We start from the raw sequence: 18,306 nt of genomic DNA, 5'->3' as shown, positions 1-18,306 counted from the left end.
TACTGGACCAACCCAGCAGCACCCCGGCTGCTCTGCCCCAGACGTCCCCAAGTTAGCCGCTGCTGAAACTGACCAGCGGCTGACTACAGGAAGCCCGAGGCAGAGTTGCTCTGCCCTGGGCTTCCTGGAATCAGCTGCTGATCGGTTTCAGCAGCAGCTGACTTGGGGACACCTCGGGTTCTTAAGTTGAATCTGTATGTAAGTCAGAACTGGTGTCCAGATTCAGCCGCTGTTGAAACTGATCAGTTTCAGCAGCGGCTGAATCTGGATGCCAGTTCCAACTTACATACAGATTCAACTTAAGAACAAACCTACAGTCCCTATCTTGTACGTAACCCGGAGATTGCCTGTAATACTTGCAGGGGTGGGCCTTCTAGCCAGCCGGTAGAAACAAATTCACAGTAAGATGCTATAGTAATGATAATCAGAAAAGTCATATATCAGTTATTCTAATATTTGCTATAAGAGCAAATTTTCAAAAGTGTCATAATATGCCAGAAAAAAAAGTTTTAGCTTTGTTTAAATTAGCAGAGTGGATAAATATAACTAAAATCATGGATATAAAAAACCCTTACTCTTGTACACCTTCTTGCATTCATTAACTAAGAATTTATAATAGTTCAAAATAACTATACAGGCAGTCCCCGGGTTACGCGGATCCGACTTATGTTGGATTCGTACTTACGAACAGGGCTTTTCTTGCCCCGGAGGACGCGGGTGGCGGGACTGCCGCCCGCGTCCTCCGGGGCGAGAAAAGCTGCTCCACGTCTCCCTGGTCTGCTGGGGGGCGCCCCCCCCCCAGCAGACCAGGGAGACGCGGAGCAAAGCCGCGGAGGACCCGGGCGGTGGGACCGCCCAGACGCGCTGCAGTCCCGCCGCCCGCATCTCCCTGGTCTCCTGGGGGGGGGAGGGGGTGCACTAGCAGACCAGGCTTTTCTCGGGACGCCTGTGTTAGAGCAGCTGGGGTGCTGCTGGCTGGTCCCGCAGCGCTGCTCTCGGCACTACTGGACCAACCTGGCAGCACCCCAGCTGCTCTGCCCCAGGCGTCCTGATTCAGCCGCTGCTGGTCAGTTTCAGCAGCGGCTGAATCAGAACGCCTGGGGCAGAGCAGCTGGGGTGCTGCTGGGTTGGTCCAGTAGTGCCGAGGAGTGGCGCTACTGGAGCAACCCAGCAGCACCCCATCTGCTCTGCCCCAAGCGTCCCCAAGTCAGTCGCTGCTGAAACTGACGAGCGGCTGACTACAGGAAGCCCGAGGCAGAGTTGCTCTGCCCCGGGCTCCCTGGAATCAGCCGTTGATCAGTTTCAGCAGCAGCTGACTTGGGGACGCCTGGGGTTCTTCAGTTGAATCTGTATGTAAGTCGGAACTGGCGTCCAGATTCAGCCGCTATTGAAACTGATCAGCGGCTGATTCCAGGAAGCCCGGGGCAGAGCAACTCTGCCTCGGGCTTTCTGTAGTCAGCCGCTGGTCAGTTTCAGCAGTGGCTGAATCTGGACGCCAGTTCCGACTTACATACAGATTCAACTTAAGAACAAACCTACAGTCCCTATCTTGTACGTAACCCGGGGACTGCCTGTACTTGCGGCAATAAATGTTAGTCATATTGGTCTCTATCCATCAAAGCATTCAAACACATGCTTAACTTGAAGCTCAAGTAGTCTCAGTGAAGTAAAATGGGACTGCTTTGTTGAATTCAATGGCACTACTCACACGCTAAACTTAAGCACATGTTTAGGTACTTTGCTGTATCAGGGCCATAAGATATGCTGAGGCAGTATATCTGAACAGGTAGGGCACTGGAGCGGGACTTGGGAGACGAAGGGTATGTCTACACTACCCCGCTAGTTCGAAGTAGCGGGGTAATGTATGCATGCCGAACGTGCAAATGAAGCCCGGGATTTGAATTTCCTGGGCTTCATTTGCATAAGCCGGCCGGCGCCATTTTTAAATGCCGGCTTGTTCGAACCCCGTGCCGCGCAGCTACACGCGGCACGGGCTAGATAGTTCGAACTAGCAAGCCATTCCGAACTATCCATGAGGCGTACAGATAGTTCGGAATGGCTTGCTAGTTCGAACTATCTAGCCCGTGCCGCGTGTAGCCGCGCGGCACGGGGTTCGAACAAGCCGGTATTTAAAAATGGCGCCGGCCAGCTTATGCAAATGAAGCCCGGGAAATTCAAATCCCGGGCTTCATTTGCACGTTCGGTATGCATACATTACCCCGCTAGTTCGAACTAGCGGGGTAGTGTAGACATACCCATAGGTACTATGGCTAGCTTTGCTATTAGTTTGCTCAGTCACTCTGGGAATGTCACTTCCCTCCCCATGCCTCACTTTCCCTATATGTAAAATGGGTATGATAATACTGACCTTCTTTGTAAAGCCATTTGAGGTCTGCTGGTAAAAGGAAGCAAAAAAGGAGTCTTATCCTCCCAAGAAAGAAATATTTAGAAATTAAAATTTAAAAAATGGCAGCAAGTGTATGTCATAAAATGGACATGGAATATGGGAACCGGTGATTAAAGGTCCTATATCATGGGTCTTTTATAGTGCAGTCTGTATGAGGTGCCAAGTATCTCTCAAAGAAAGCGAAGTACATGAGTTGTTCCCTTAATGTATTTGTACGTGGTAGGGATGAGTAAGCTCAAGGGACATGAGCGTGCAGAAGAGAGAGGTGTCTCTCAGGTCAGAAAGAGAGGGAGTGCTTTTGTTATCTGAAATCTAAAGGGAAAGTGTCTCTACTGGGCTTTACTGAGTCACCACCAGTAATTGTACTTTCAAGCACAGCAGTATGGCAAGAGGCTTCCCAGAAAAAGAATAGCCTCACAGGAAGAGGAACTTCCTGTAGCTGAAAGAAGAACACTGTTACATGGCATTGATGTTAAATCCCTCGAACAGCAGTGGAATGTCTCTCCATCTGAGAGACCATATTAAAAATATAATCCTATTGTCCATGCAATGGATGTTCTGAGGGACGATGGAGTGGCACAAGAACAGACCAGCATGGAACATTTCGCCTGGATGCCGTTGTCACCTAAGCTCTCTTTTTGCTACTTAATGGTGCAAAATGAATTTAAATCTGCTTATGTTTCCCCCTAAAACAAAAGGAAAAACTATGCAGCACTTTAAAGACTAACAAGATGGTTTAATAAGTGATGAGCGTTCGTGGGCCAGACGCACTTCCTCAGATCATATGGGGATAATAATACTGACCTCCTTTGTAAAGCCATTTGAGGTCTGCTGGTAAAAGGAAGCAAAAGAGGAGTCTTATCCTCCTAAGAAAGAAATATTTAGAAATTAAAATTTAAAAAATGGCAGCAAGTGTATGTCATAAAATGGACATGGAATACGGGAACTGGTGATTAAAGGTCCTATATCATTTGATCTGAGGAAGTGGGTCTGGCCCACGAACGCTTATCACCTAATAAACCATCTTGTTAGTCTTTAAAGTGCTACATAGTTTTTCCTTTTGTTTTAGCAAGATCAGACTAACACGGCTACCTCTCTATTACTGTGTTTCCCTCTGTATAGGAGGAAATCTCTGCTCAGGAAAAATTAAAAGAGGCACCTTTGCTGTCTTTTACACCAGCTGCCCCCTTCATTGCCAGTGTAAACAGGAGGTGGTGCAGCACACTGTGAGTGAAATGTGGGGTAGGAGAGGAGGGATGCAGTAAAGCCAAGCTCTGTTGTGGCCGATCCCTTTTATGTGTAAGCTCTGGCAACTATGCCAATGGCAGAAATAAGAGGAGGCTGTTTTCTGCTATAACTTCCATTGAGCCAACTGGTTGAGGATCAGAGAGCTGTAACCAGCTTTGAGCAGCCACTACTGCAGTGGTGGGTAACCTGCAGCTAGCAGGCCACACATGGTTCATCAGGGTAAGCCTCTGGTGGGCCAACTGACAGATTATTTACCTTGCAGCTGCAGATATAGTCACACATAGCTCCCATTGGCTGCAGTTTGCTGTTCCCAACCAATGGGAGCTGTCCTATCTGATGGGACAGTGTAAAAAGGCAGGAAATACTTGTGAGAGAATTCTCCCAGAGACTGCCTGCCCTTGGGCCTCTCCTGCAGGGTAGCTGTGGGAGGGGATGAACTGGGCTAGAGCACCGTCAGAGACTCATAAAGCCATGCTAATTATATGTTAAGTTGATTGAAGTTCTAAATACTGCTACCTTCTTTGCTGGTAGTCCATTGGTGGGGAAGAAGAGGACGTATCTTCTTACACATTATATCTTTAATAGCTGAGTGGAAAGAAGATTAAAATGTTAAGAAATGATTACCTATCCAAATATTTGCAATATTTTTGCAGCACTAATTGTTCCTTCTCAGGAGAATATCGTCTGAGAGCTCAAATTTTGTCTTTTGGTATTTAAGGCCATATCCTGCTTTCTGCTATATATATTTTGAAAAAACTCCCATGGGCTCAATGACTTAATTGCAAAATTGGCTTTCTCTATTGAATAGACAGCACATTGATATTTTTAAGTAAATGATTCATAACGATAAACATAAGTCTTTTTTTAATAGTGTAGTTCAGAAACGTCTTCTGAGGGCTAGATTGTGGGTTTAGCACTGGAGCGTAGTAAGAGATGACACACAATTCTATTGCTGTAGCAGCAGACCAGGGACCAAATGGTAATTTGGAGAGTAACCAGTCAGTCTCTGTTTTCCACACTGGTTGAAGTGTGATACAATCAGTGCCAGCCCTACACCTGAAGCTGGTTACTGTATCCTCCACATCAGAACAACTCTGCTGGCTAGCATACTGATGGGCTGAGTCAAAAGTCTGCCCATTTCCTGTGGATGCATAATCCAAACCATAATCTTACTGTAAGTGTCTAATAAAAGGCATACTCTATTTATAAAGTTGTAAATAACTGAGTTTAAATCAGATTATTTGGCTTTTCTTTTGCTTCAAAGAAAATCAACATTTTGTTTTACAAAAAGTTTCTATAAAATCTTCTGACTGGACATTTATGAAAGTCTAGTTCACTGTATTGTCAAGTTATGTTCATTTGTATACACATTATACATTGGTAAGTAATAAATGTGTTTTATCCTCTTACATAAGTAGATGAAGTAGGCACCAAATACTGAATAATAACTCTAGATTACACTCTGATTGATAATTTTTTTCCTCTGCCTCCTGCCTCAACTAAACAGTAGATGAATGGAGTTTTTATAATAAACTGCTTGCTAATGAGTTTTTTTTATTTTTGTAAATTATAGAACAGAAGAATCGGTGTCAGAAGATGACAAAAGGAGGTAGGAATTGTATTGGGAATGGCTTGAATTCAAATAGCTCAAGCAAATTTCTGTTATCAAATGAGGATCACCTGGGGGAGGGAGGAACAAAGGTTGGAGATAGGAAAGAATAAATCTCCATGAGGAACCTTCTGGAGAGTTTCTGCCTTGTGTTTTGTTGTACAGGTTGGACCTCCCTACTCCAGCACCCAGGGGACCTGACTGGTCCCGGAGGAGGGATTTTGCCGAACCAGGGAAGGTCATATCTGGCTCCCCTGCTGCAAGCTCCCCCAACCCTCGACCAGCCACCAGCCTCCGTGCTGACTCCCCCTTGCCACCAGCTTTGCTGCCCTGCCACTCCCCCTACCTTCTTCCCTGCTATGCCTGGCAGCCCAGCTCCAGCCCAGCTCCCTGCATGTCGGGCTCCTGGCCCCACTGGGTAGCCCCACTATGACACACTGGGCTCCTGGCTCCACCGAGCAGCCCCACTACAGCACACTAGGCTTCTAGCCCCACCAGGCAGCGCCGCTGGGTTGTGGCTGGAATGAGGTGTACAGCTAGTTCGGATTAGAAGCCTAATCCAAACTAGCTAGTCCGTGCCGCGTCTAGCCGCGCGGCACGGGGTTCGAACTAGCCAGCATTTAAAAATGGCGCCGTCTGGCTTCATGCAAATGAAGCCTGGGAAATTCAAATCCCGGGCTTCATTTGCAACTGCTGATGATTACATTACCCCCGCTAGTTCGAACTAGCGGGGTAGTGTAGACATACCCTGAGAGGGTATTTGTTGTCATAAAAAGGTTAGGGTTTGATGGAAAGTACGAAGAATTTGATTGAGGAGCAATTAGCTCTGTGCTCCCTTCCTAGCATATGTTTCTCTTTAAAATCAATGGCAAGTTTAAAGTTATTTTTGTCAAAGAAGGGCTCAGTTTTAATAAAATGTATTACATTTAAAATGGCAGCGTCTTAATTGGATTGGCATCAAGAGATTCTTTTATAAAAGTAGTTACAAATTATCCTGTTTGTCTGTCTATGGCCTTTCTAAAGTGACTTTTAAACTAATGCTTTCTTGTAGAATGCCTAAACACTAAGCTATGATTTCTCTTCAATTATTTCTTTAAATAAGGAACTATGGTGGTGTATACGTTGGTCTGCCATCAGAGGCTGCTACCATGGCTCCTAGTCAGACAAAGACTGAACCTAAAGGTACTTGTACATTGTGTATTGTATTTCCTCTGCTTTCCCCATTCATTTTAATCTATTAAAATGTTTTTACTTCTGTAAGACTGACCCCAGCATAGGGAACCATTTGATTGTATGGAATTATTTAAGTAGCTATGGTCATTGTTCCCATTTGTTTAAATTTCCATCCATCTACTGCAGAAATCATAAAGCAACAATCTGTTTTGACCATGATATATATGAAGTAATTTTTCACTCATGGGTAACTGTTATATATTTTTTCAATGTTTTAGTTGTAGTCAGTGTAAAAACAAGATTAGGGGGCTGCAATATATATTTATGCTCTTTATAGTTTTGTATATAATTACTTAAATTCCAACAATAGCAAGGCAGCAAATGCTTGATTTCAGATTTAGCACTCGTCTGTATGCCTTATGCTGGACCCATCACAATTCTATTTATTTATCTATGTATTTATTTGAGACAGAGAGAATAGGCATTACTTTTAAAGATTCCTGTTTGATAACAAGACACGGATATGACATACTTATCTCTCTATCTCTGTCTATATATATATACTTAATAATACAGGATGTGTTATTACCCATAGGTCTTTGATCCCTGATTCGGGGGCTCTGGAGGCTACCACTATGCAAGCAGATAATAATAAATTCAGTTGATATAGAAAATGATTAACCTATTTCACTTTATTACATTCCATGGTGATTAAAATTAATAACCTGCTATATTTTTGACCCATATATGACTTTCCTTTTTCCTTTTAAGATTAGAAGAAAATAAATACACCAAAATTGAATCAGCAGGAGGTACGGAATTATTCAACAAATTTTATATGTGAAGAATTTATTAGTAAAAAGAAAAGAATTCAAATAACCACATTTCTTATCAGAGGGTTAGCTGTGTTAGTCTGAATCTGCATAAACAACGAGAAGTCCTGTGGCACCTTATAGACTAACACAGCAGTTCTCAAACTTTTTGGGCTCCAGAGCCCTTTACATGCATAAAAATTTACGCGGAGCCCCAGTGGTCCACTGATTGTATGTGTTGTACCTATCGATGTTTCCAGTTTGTCTATCTCGTGGAGCCCCTGGAGATGTCTTGCAGAGCCCTGGGGCTCTGCGGAGCACAGTTTGAGAAACACTGGACTAACAGATTTATTGGAGCATAAGCTTTCGTGGGCAAAGACTCACTTTGTCAGATGTATGAAGTGGGTCTTTGCCCACGAAAGCTTATACTCCAATAAATCTGTTAGTCAATAAAGTGCCACAGGACTTCTTGTTGTTTATGAAGATTTCTTATGTTGATATGTGTTTTCGGACTTAATCTACAATGATGACAACCCAATTATAAATGTATTGGCTGATCTTGCAGTGTTACTGAAAGCCTCCTATGAGAAGCTCAGTGCCCTCAGTTCCCATTTAATGAGGGTAAAGGCACTCAGGGTATGTCTACACTATAGCTTTAATTCGAACTAACTTAGTTCAAATTAGTTAATTCGAACTAAGCTAATTCGAGCTAACGGATCCAGACTAAAAAACTAGTTCGAATTAGCGTTTTGCTAATTCGAACTAGCATGTCCACATTAAGTGGACCCTGAACCGGGGTTAAAGATGGCCAGAAGCAGTGCCAGCAGGGCATCAGATGAAGACTTAGAGTGTGGAGCTGCTGCCTCAGGCTAGCCGAGGGCTGTGCTTAAAGGGACCCAACCCTCACCCCGGACAGACAGTTCTCAGGGGTTCCCTACTTGCAAAGCAGTCCTGGCTTGGAGTGCCCTGAGTGCCCACACTGGGCACATCACAGCACTCGGCCATCACACCGGCTGCACTTGCTGCAGGCTGCCATCTGGGGAGAGGGGACAATTGGGGGGTTGTAGGAGAGCTTCCACCCCCAGAAGCCTGCAGAGCCAGCCCAGTCCTCCCCATCAGGGGCTCGTACCCCATTCCTCCCTCACCTCCTTCCACTTACCCTTCCCTAGCCCCCCTTCCTGATGTACAAAATAAAGAAAACGTGTGGTCAAAAATAGAATCTCTCTTTATTGAGCAAAACTTGGGGAGACTGGGAAAAAGAGGTGGGAGAGGGGAAGAGAGAGGATGGGAGAGGGGAGGGCAACTAAAATGATCAGGGGTTTGGAACAGGTCCCATATGAAGAGAGGCTAAAGAGACTGGGACTTTTCAGTTTAGAAAAGAGGAGACTAAGGGGGGATAGGATAGAGGTCTATAAAAGCATGAGTGGGGTGGAGAGGGTGCATCAAGAAAAGATCTTCATTAGTTCCCATAATAGAAGGACTAGAGGACACCAAAGGAAAGGAATGGGTAGCAGGCTTCAAACTAGTAACAGAAAGTTGTTCTTCACAAAGCAAAGAGTCAACCTGTGGAACTCCTTGCTGCAGGAGGCTGTGAAGGCTACAACTAGAACAGAGTTTAAAGAGAAGTGAGATCAAGTCATGGAGGTTGGGTCCATGGAGTGGTAGTAGCCAGGGGGTAGGAGTGGTGTCCCTGCCCAAAGTTTATGGAAGGCTGGAGAGGGATGGCACGAGACAAATGGCTTGGTCACTGTCTTCGGTCCATCCCCTCCAGGGTCCCTAGGGTTGGCTGCTGTCGGCAGACAGGCTACTGGGCTAGATGGACCTTTGGTCTGACCCAGGACGGCCATTGTAAGCTCAGGGCTCAGGGTCAGGGGTCTCAGTGGACCACCTTGATTTTCATGGACACCTGCTCCTGGGTGGCCAGGCTGGCAGCTCTCCTGCCCTAGGCGGCCACTTTCCTGTGCCTAGTGCGGAGGTCGTGGACGAGGTCCATGATGTCCGCACTAGACCAGGCGGGTGCCCGCCTCTTGCGGTCCTGGGCAAGCTCCCGGGAGCCGACAGCCTGGTCCCGGGAAGAGGGGGAGGGCTGGGGGGCATCGGGTGGCTGGCTCGAGCCGTGCCAGGTGCAGGGTCTGCTGGCTGGGTGCTGGCAGGCTTGCACCTGACACGGGCACCGTAGCCAGCCCGTGCCCCTTTAAGGTGTCCGGGGCCGGGAGGGGGGCAATAGAGTTTCCCTGGTGTTGGCCAGAGTGGCCACCAGGGAAAGCTGGGGAGGGCTAGCCTCCCACTAGTTCGAATTAAGGGGCTACACACCCCTTAATTAGAACTAGTAAGTTCGAACTAGGCTTAGTCCTCGTAGAATGAGGTTTACCTAGTTCAAACTAAGCACTCTGCTAGTTCGAATTAAGTTCGAACTAGCGGAGCGCTAGTGTAGCGCCTATCAAAGTTAATTCGAACTAACGTCCGTTCGTTTGTAGTGTAGACATACCCTCTTTGTAGTGTAGACATACCCTCAATAATAAGAAATTAGCAGTAGGGATATATTACTGACCACCTGATCAGGACAGCGATACTGACATAGAAATGCTGAGGGAGATTAGAGAGTCTACCAAAATAAAGAACTCTGTAATAATGGGGGATTTTAATTACCCCCATGTTGACTAGATACATGTCACCTCAGGAAGAGAAGCGGAGATAAAATTTCTCAATGGCTTAAATGACTGCTTCTTGGAGCAGCTAGTGCAGGAACCCACAAGGGGAGAGGCAATTCTCGATTTAGTCCTGAGTGGAGTGTAGGATCAGGTCCAGGATATAACCGTTACAGGACTGCTTGGGAATAGTGACCATAATATAATAACATTCAACATTCCTGTGGTGGGAAGAACACCTCAGCAGTCCAGCACCCTGGCATTTAATTTCAAAAAGGGGAATTACACAAAACTGAGGAGGTTAGTTAAACAGAAATTAAAAGGCACAGTGACTAGAGCCAAATCCCTGAAAGCTGCATGGAAACTTTTTAAAGACACCATAATAGAGGTCCAACTTAAATGTATACCCCAAATTAAAAAATATAGCAAGAGACCTAAAAAAGAGTCACCGTGGCTTAACCACCATGTAAAAGAAGCAGTGAAGGACAAAAAGGTATCTTTTAAGAAGTGGAAGTCCAATCCTAGTGAGATAAATAGAAAGGAACATAAACACTGTCAAATCAAGTGTAAACATGTAATAAGAAAAGCAAAAAAAGATTTTGAGGAACAGCTAGCCAAAAACTCAAAAAGAAATAACAAAATGTTTTTAAGTACATTAGAAGCAGGAAGCCTGCTAAAAAACCTGTGGGTCCCCTAGATGATCGAGCTATAAAAGGAGCAATCAAGGACGATAAAGCCATTGCGGAGAAACTAAATGATTTCTTTGCTTCAGTCTTCACGGCTGAGGACATTGGGGAGATTCCTGAATCTGCACCGTCCTTTTTGGGTGATGAATCTGAGGAACTGTCCCGGATTGAAGTGTCATTAGAGGAGGTTTTGGAACAAATAGAAAAACTTAATGTTAACAAATCTCCGGGACCGGATGGCATTCATCCAAGGGTTCTAAAAGAACTTAAATGGGAAATTGCTGAACTATTATCTGTGATTTGTAACCTATCCTTTAAATTGGCTTCTGTACCTAATGACTGGAAGGTAGCCAATGTGACACCAATATTTAAAAAGGGCTCTAGAGGCGATCCTGGCAATTACAGACCGGTAAGTCTAACTTCAGTACCGGGCAAATTAGTCGAAACAATAGTAAAGAATAAAATTGTGAAGCATGTAGAAGAACATAATTTGTTGGACAAAACTCAACATGGTTTCTGTAAAGGGAAATCCTGTCTTACTAATCTGTTAGAGTTCTTTGAAGGGGTTAACAAACATGCGGACAAGGGGGATCCAGTAGATATAGTATACTTGGATTTTCAGAAAGCCTTTGACAAGGTCCCTCACCAAAGGCTCTTGTGTACATTACATGGCCATGGGATAAGAGGGAAGGTCCTTTCTTGGATTGAGAACTGGTTAAAAGACAGGAAACAAAGGGTAGGAATAAATGGTAAATTTTCAGATTGTAGAGGGGTAACTAGTGGTGTACCCCAAGGGTCAGTCCTGGGACCAGTCCTTTTCAACTTATTCATAAATGATCTGGAGAAAGGGGTAAGCAGTGAGGTAGTAAAGTTTGCAGATGATACCAAACTGTTTAGGATAGTCAAGACAGAAGCAGACTGTGAGGGACTCCAAGAAGATCTCACAAAACTGAGTGATGATTGGGCAACAAAATGGCAAATGAAATTTAATGTGGATAAGTGTAAAGTAATGCACATCGGGAAAAATAACCCCAATTATACGTACAGTATGATGGGGGCTAATTTGGCTACGACAAATCAGGAAAGAGATCTTGGAGTTATCGTGGACAGTTCTCTGAAAACTTCCACACAGAGTGCAGCGGCGGTCAAAAAGGCAAATAGGATGCTAGGAATTATTAGGAAAGGGATAGAAAATAAGACCCAGAACATCTTACTGCCCCTGTATAAAACTATGGTACGCCCACATCTTGAATACTGTGTACAGATGTGGTCTCCTCACCTCAAAAAAGATATTTTGGCCTTGGAAAGGGCTCAGAAAAGGGCAACTAAAATGATTAGGGGTTTGGAACGGGTCCCATATGAGGAGAGGTTAAAGCGACTGGGACTTTTCAGTTTAGAAAAGAGGAGACTGAGGGGGGATATGATAGAGGTCTATAAAATCATGAGTGGTGTGGAGAGGGCTGATAAAGAAAAGTTATTTATTAGTTCCCATAATAGAAGAACTAGAGGACACCAAATGAAATTAATGGGTAGCAGGTTTAAAACCAATAAAAGAAAGTTCTTCTTCACACAGCATGTAGTCAACCTGTGGAACTCCTTGCCAGAGGAGGCTGTGAAGGCTAGGACTATAGTAGAGTTTAAAGAGAAGCTAGATAATTTCATGGAGGTTAGGTCCATAAAAGGCTATTAGCCAGGGGAAAAAATGGTGTCCTTGGCCTCTGTTTGTCAGAGGCTGGAGAGGGATGGCAGGAGACAAATCGCTTGATCATTGTCTTCGGTCCACCCTCTCTGGGGCACCTGGTGCTGGCCACTGTCGGTAGACAGGATACTGGGCTAGATGGACCTTTGGTCTGACCCAGTACGGCCGTTCTTATTTTCTTATGTTCTTATGTTCAGTACTTTGTAGAATCAGGCCAGTAGACTTGAAGAAGGTTTTAATGGAAGGAGGTCATTTATGACAACAATATTTATATTCAGATTTAGCACAACTACAAGGTCCAGGGCATGGTTTGGCACTAATATTAGTCTATTTCAATGGAGTTGTATTAACAATATAAAAGATATGTATGGCCTGATGCTCTAAGACAGTGGGTAGAGATGGTTTAAAAAAGGGATGGAAGGGTTCTACAAAAAATTTCAGTGGAAAGGTAAAAAATCATTTTAATTTACATTTTCTATAGGAAATTTAAATGTTTCAGTGAGAATTCAAAGTTTTAAACATTTCATCTGAAATCTAAACTGTTTTGGTATTCAGGTGAGAGAGTTCTAAAAAAATAAAAAAAAATTTCCATAGAAAGCAGGCACTTGAGTTTAATTAAAAAACCCACATTTTCCACCAAACAAACTAAAACAGTGTAAACAGAAATCTTTTGACTGCAATCCAGCAAAGCACTTAAGCAGATGCTTAATTTAAGCATGGCTTCATTGGGATTACTCAGATTTCAAATACTTAAAAGTATAGTTCTTGAAGTTTGATCCTTTTCCCATTCAACCCAATGGAAAACTGCATTTTATATGAATGATTCAGGAACTAGCCCGTGCTGGCTGAACCATTTCCAGAAGTCAAGAATACTTACGTATGTGCAATGTCTCCTATGTAAAGAGTCCATTGAACTCTACCAGGCTGCTCACGTGCGCCTGTTTTTATAGTGTATGGGCATTGAAGCCCCTACTTCATTTCAAACAAAAACATAGTTAATGTTTAACAGATACTGTTTAAAAAGTGCTACTGTCTTACAGCATTGTTATACCAGTCCAGCTAAAACTATTTGCTTTTCTTTTTAATCAGTCCTTTACATAGATCACTCATCAAAACTTTAGGGACAGCTGTCTTTCTGATGGAAGATTTTTATGCGTCCAGCCAGCAAGGAAGTTCAGAGCACCAAAAATCTTAACTGTTGCAAGACACAAAGACGGATAAAGTTTAATGGTACAGTATAGCATCAATTCCTTCCACTCAAAACTCGTGTTGTATTGTACAGGGTTTTCAACTCCCCTTGTTTAGATGCTGCCTCTGCTTTTTCCGCAATCTCATTTATGAAATTTCTCTTATCCTTACGGAGACTTTTCTTTACTTCCCTACCGATTTCATGGTATCTGGATGATGCAGGTTGTTTCTGGTCTCTTGTTTTTGCTTGGTTGACTTGTAGTTTGAGTGCCTTCCATTCTTCGATCATCCTCCATGTCTGATCTCTGATCCATTCCTTCCAGTTAATGGAAGGTCGCCCTAATACCACCTCGCATGTTTGCACTATTGCTTCCTTCATTAAGCTCTAGACTCCCTCCACAGTTTGTTCTGCTCCTTCCTTGCTTCAGAGTGCCTCAAAGCTGTTGCTCAAGGTGATCTGGAAGGCTTCTTTCATTTCTTGTATCGTCAGCTTCCTCACATCAAATTTGGTTCTTGTGCTGGGCTGTCATTTTCTTGCCGCAAGTTTCATTTTAAGTTTAGCAACTTAAACTTAAATGGTGGTCTGATCCGATGTCTGCTCCACACCAAGAATGCACATCTTCCAGAGATCTTTGCCATCTCTTTTGGACTGTGAAGTGGTCGATTTGGTTTTGTGTACAATTATCAGGTGATACCCAAGTTACTTTATGGCAGTTTTTGTGTGGAAAAAGTGTGCCTCCAATTACAAGTTCATTAACGGCACATGTCTGCAAAGACTTTGTCATTTTCATTCATCTGGCCTAAACCATGTGTTCCCATTTCTTTTTCTGTACCGATGTTGTCACTGCCTACCTTGGCATTCATGTCTCCCATCAGGATCAGCATATCATGTCTAGGTATCTTGTCAAGCACTGATTGCAATTGTATATAAAACTGTTTTTTCTCTTCTTCTTCTACTGCTGCATTAGTTGGGGCATAGCACATTATGTTGGTAACCTTCTGGAATCGTGATTCAAATCTGGCTCTGATCAGATGCTCTGCTACTGGCTCCCATTCTATCAGACTTCTGGCAGCTTCTTTGGAAAACAGAAGAGCTACTCCTGCTTCATGGATGTCATCTTCATTTCTCTTTTCCTGAATATAATACGGTCTCTCCTGATTGTAGTCTAGTCTCCCCAAAGGTATTCCATCTGGCCTCACAAATGCCTAGGATGAGAGTTTGTACACTTGCATTTCTTTTGCCACTTGTGCACATCTCCCTTGTTCTCTCAATGTTCTTACATTCCACATGCCAATCATTATGCATTTCTTCTAGCAGGTTACTCCCCAAGGGCATCTAAGGTCGACTAAGGGTCATCGGTACGACAGCGTCCTTCTGGGTTTGACTGTTGTACATCATAAGCCTCCGCCTCGGAGCCCTTGGTCTTCCCTGGACTGAGATGGTTTTGATTTTTGAATGATGTAGAGGTTTCCATAACAGTGGAAGGAAGAGAAACCCAAACAGACCTGTCAAAACAAAGATGGTCAGCTACTTACCTCAGTGGATGAGCAGCTAGCCAGATGGAAGGAGCATTTTGAAGAAGTATTCAAGAGACCACCACCATCAAATCCACTACAACTAGAAGTAGCAGAGACCCCTTGACATCAACACTGGGGCAATTACAAAAGAGGAAGTCTTGAAGGCAATAAGGAACCTAAAGAATGGCAAGGCAGTAGGACCTGATAATATTCCACCTGAAGTACTAAAAGAAGGAGGAGCTGCTATCGTGGGCCAGCTACACAGTTTGCTAAATCTGATATGGATAACAGAAGAGATTCCAAAGGATTGGAGAAAAGGGCTGCTAGTGAAACTCCCTAAATCCGGTGATCTGTCACTGTGTGAAAGGTGGAGGAGGATTACTTTCCTGTCCATCCCAAGCAAAGTATTAACCAGTCATCCTGGAACGAATGAAAGATGCCATAGACCGCATACTAACGGTATGTCTACACAGCAAAGTTATTTCGAAATAACAGCCAAAATTAATTTGAAATAGTGGAGCGCTTATTTCAAATTTGGAAAACCTCATTCTACGAGGAATAACACCAAATTCAAAATTGCTATTTCTAAATAAGTGCTTTGTAGACACTTATATCAAAATAGGGGGCCTCCAGCTCTTCCCAGGGAATACTGGTGGCCACTCTGGGCACAACCAAGAACACTCCTCTCTCTTCCCGGCCCCCCTCTCCTCCGGAGCCCTTAATGGGGTTGATTCTGGCCACAGTGCCTGTGCTAGCTCCAAGCCTGCCAGCCCAGAGCCAGCAGTCACTTCCCCTGTCCCAGTGGGCCCCAAAACATGAGCCAGCAAGGCACTGGCAGCCAGCCCTCCACCGCTCCCCAGGAGCAGTCTGCCAGCTCCCAGGAGCCTGCCAGGGCCCAAAGAAGGTGGGCGCCTTCCTGGTCCAGGGTGGAGATCATGGACCTTATTCAGGTTTGGGAGGGGATGCCCCCAACGTCCAAGATCTCCGCACTAGATGGAGGAACATGGCCGTCTATTGCAGGATAGCTGCCAGCTGGCCACCAAAGGCCACATGTGAACCCAGGAGTAGGTTCGCATGAAAATCAAGTTGGTCCGGAGAGACCCCCAACCCTGAGCTTTCCCTCCCCCTTCTTCCTCTTGCTTCCCCCTTCCAGCTCCCTCCTTTCAGGTTTCCCCCTTCCCTCTCCCACCCTCTCTTCTCCCCTCTCCCGCCTCCTTTCCCCAATCTCACCAGAGTTTCATCCTCCCTTCCAGTTTTGTTAAATAAAGAGAGTTTGTGTTCATGAAAATACGTGTATTTTATGACATCAGGAAGAGAGTTGGAGGGGGGTAAGTGGAAAGACGTGAGGGAGGAATGAGGCACAAGCCCCCAATGGGGCAGACCAGGGAGGCTCTTAGTGTTCCTCAGGGTGGAAGCTCTCCTGTAGTGCCTCCTGGATACTAATAGCCCCCCGATGGACATCCCAGACGGCAGCTTGAAGAAAGTGCAGCCAGGCTCACAGCAATGTGTCCAAGAGAAGCACCAGAGTGCCCAGGGGCAGCTCTGGCTCCATGTTTCAGAGTGCTATGGTGTCCCGAATGGGGGCAACCAGAGCACACAGAGACAAAATGCTTTGCTGTCCCTCATCGAGGTAGGCAAGCAAGCAGGGAAAGCTGAGAACCCCGCTGTCCAGAGGGGGTCCCTTTAAGCACAGGCCTCAGATAGCCTCAGGCAGCAGCCACACAAAGTAACTCCTGACCTGATGCCCTGCTGGACCTGGTTCTGGCTGGCCTTAAATGCAATTCAGCATCCACTCAGCGTGGACGTGCTATTTCGAAATAGCAAAAAGCTATTTCGAAATGCATTTTGTGTGTAGACGTGTTATTTCTAAATAAGCTTTTTCGAAATAACTATTTCTAAATAAGATATTTTGAAATAACGCTCTAGTGTAGACATATCCTCAGAGAAGAACAGGCAGGTTTTAGGAGAAGACGATCTTGCACAGACCAGATAATAACACTTTGGATCATTGTAGAACATGCATTGAATGGCAAGCATCAGTCTATATCAACTTTATACACTTTATGAAAGCCTTCGATAGTGTGGAGAGGCAGTCCATCTGGGCCATCATGCAACATTATGGAGTTCCAGGCAAACTGATTACCATCATCAAGAAACTGTATGAAGAATACTCTTGCCAGGTGTGACAGGGCGCCTGCCCTGCACTGGCCCCTTTAAGACCAAGACTCAGGCCCTGAGCCAGGGTGGGAATAGAGGGACCAGCTGTCAGCTACACAGAAAAGCCCGGTTGGCTTGGAAAAGCCCAGCTGAAGCCATTAGGGCGAGTGAGAGCCCAGCTGCCAGCTATAAATAGGGAAGCACTGTTTGCTTAGGGGAGGGCCAGTGGAGAGCTGACTGCAGAGGAAGCAGGAGCTCCTTGGAGGGAGACAAGCTGGGGATAGCCAGCAACGGCTGGAAGAGGGCCAGCCAAGACTCCCCCTGGCTAGGGGCTGGAGACAAAGCCCTGGTTTGTGGGTGGATCATGAGGCTGACTAAGTAAGTAGAGCAGTTGAGACAATATGCCAATGATGAGCAACCCATACAGACTGTAACTTGCCCTGAGACAGGCTAGATGAGGACAGTCAGGGGGCACTGAGGCACGGTAGGGGGCTTGCACCCTGACACCAGGTCATCGATGATGGAAAATTGTTGGAAAAATTCCAGGTCACAACAGGTGTACACCAAGTCTGCCTTCTTTCTCCATTATTCTTCCTGATTGTCCTAGACTGGGTCACAAAAACAGCATATGCCAACTCAGGAAGGAGACTCCAATGGACTCAAACTAGGAAACTTGAAGATCTAGAGTTTTCAGATGACTTAGCCCTGCTTGCAGACAAGTTAGAGTATATGTAAGAGAAGACAGATGCCCTACAGGAAACAGCTGAGCGAGTGGGTCTCAAGATTAGTCAAGAGAAGACCAAGTTGATGCACATTAACAACAGACAGGAAGGTGAAATTACAATTGAAGGAAAAGCAGTGCAAGAGGTAGATCAGTTTGTATACGTGGGGAGTGTTATCAGCAAGAATGAGGGAACCGAAGAGGACATCAGTGCAAGAATAAGAAAGGGCACAACAAGCTTTTGCCATATTACGACCAATCTGGGGTACAAGAGCCATTTCAACAAGAACTAAACTATGTATTTTCACTTCCAGTGTAAAATCAGTGCTGTTGTATGGCTCAGAGGTGTGATGCATTGTCCAGAGCAACACTAAGAGAATGCACCAGTTGTCAATAAATACCTTAGACATATTCTCCAGCTAAAGTGGTACGATAGAGTG

The 18,306-nt window shown here is 44.8% G+C and overlaps 1 protein-coding gene across 2 annotated transcripts in view; it reads left to right on the top strand.

The window, feature by feature from the left end:
- Nucleotides 1-18,306, top strand: part of C1H12orf75 (chromosome 1 C12orf75 homolog) — a 35,569-nt gene that overhangs the window by 11,746 nt on the left and 5,517 nt on the right. The window contains exons 3-4 of one of the 2 annotated variants that reach the window (XM_075938538.2): nucleotides 5,229-5,264; nucleotides 6,367-6,446. In XM_075938538.2, coding sequence (XP_075794653.2) covers nucleotides 5,229-5,264; nucleotides 6,367-6,446 — 116 coding nt within the window. The other variant, XM_075938528.2, reaches the window with a different exon arrangement.

The sequence above is a fragment of the Pelodiscus sinensis genome, chromosome 1, assembly GCF_052426305.1.
Source record: "Pelodiscus sinensis isolate ZL-2025 chromosome 1, ASM5242630v1, whole genome shotgun sequence".
In the NCBI taxonomy this organism is placed as follows: Eukaryota; Metazoa; Chordata; order Testudines; family Trionychidae; genus Pelodiscus; species Pelodiscus sinensis.
This window is presented reverse-complemented; position numbering and strand designations above follow the sequence as displayed.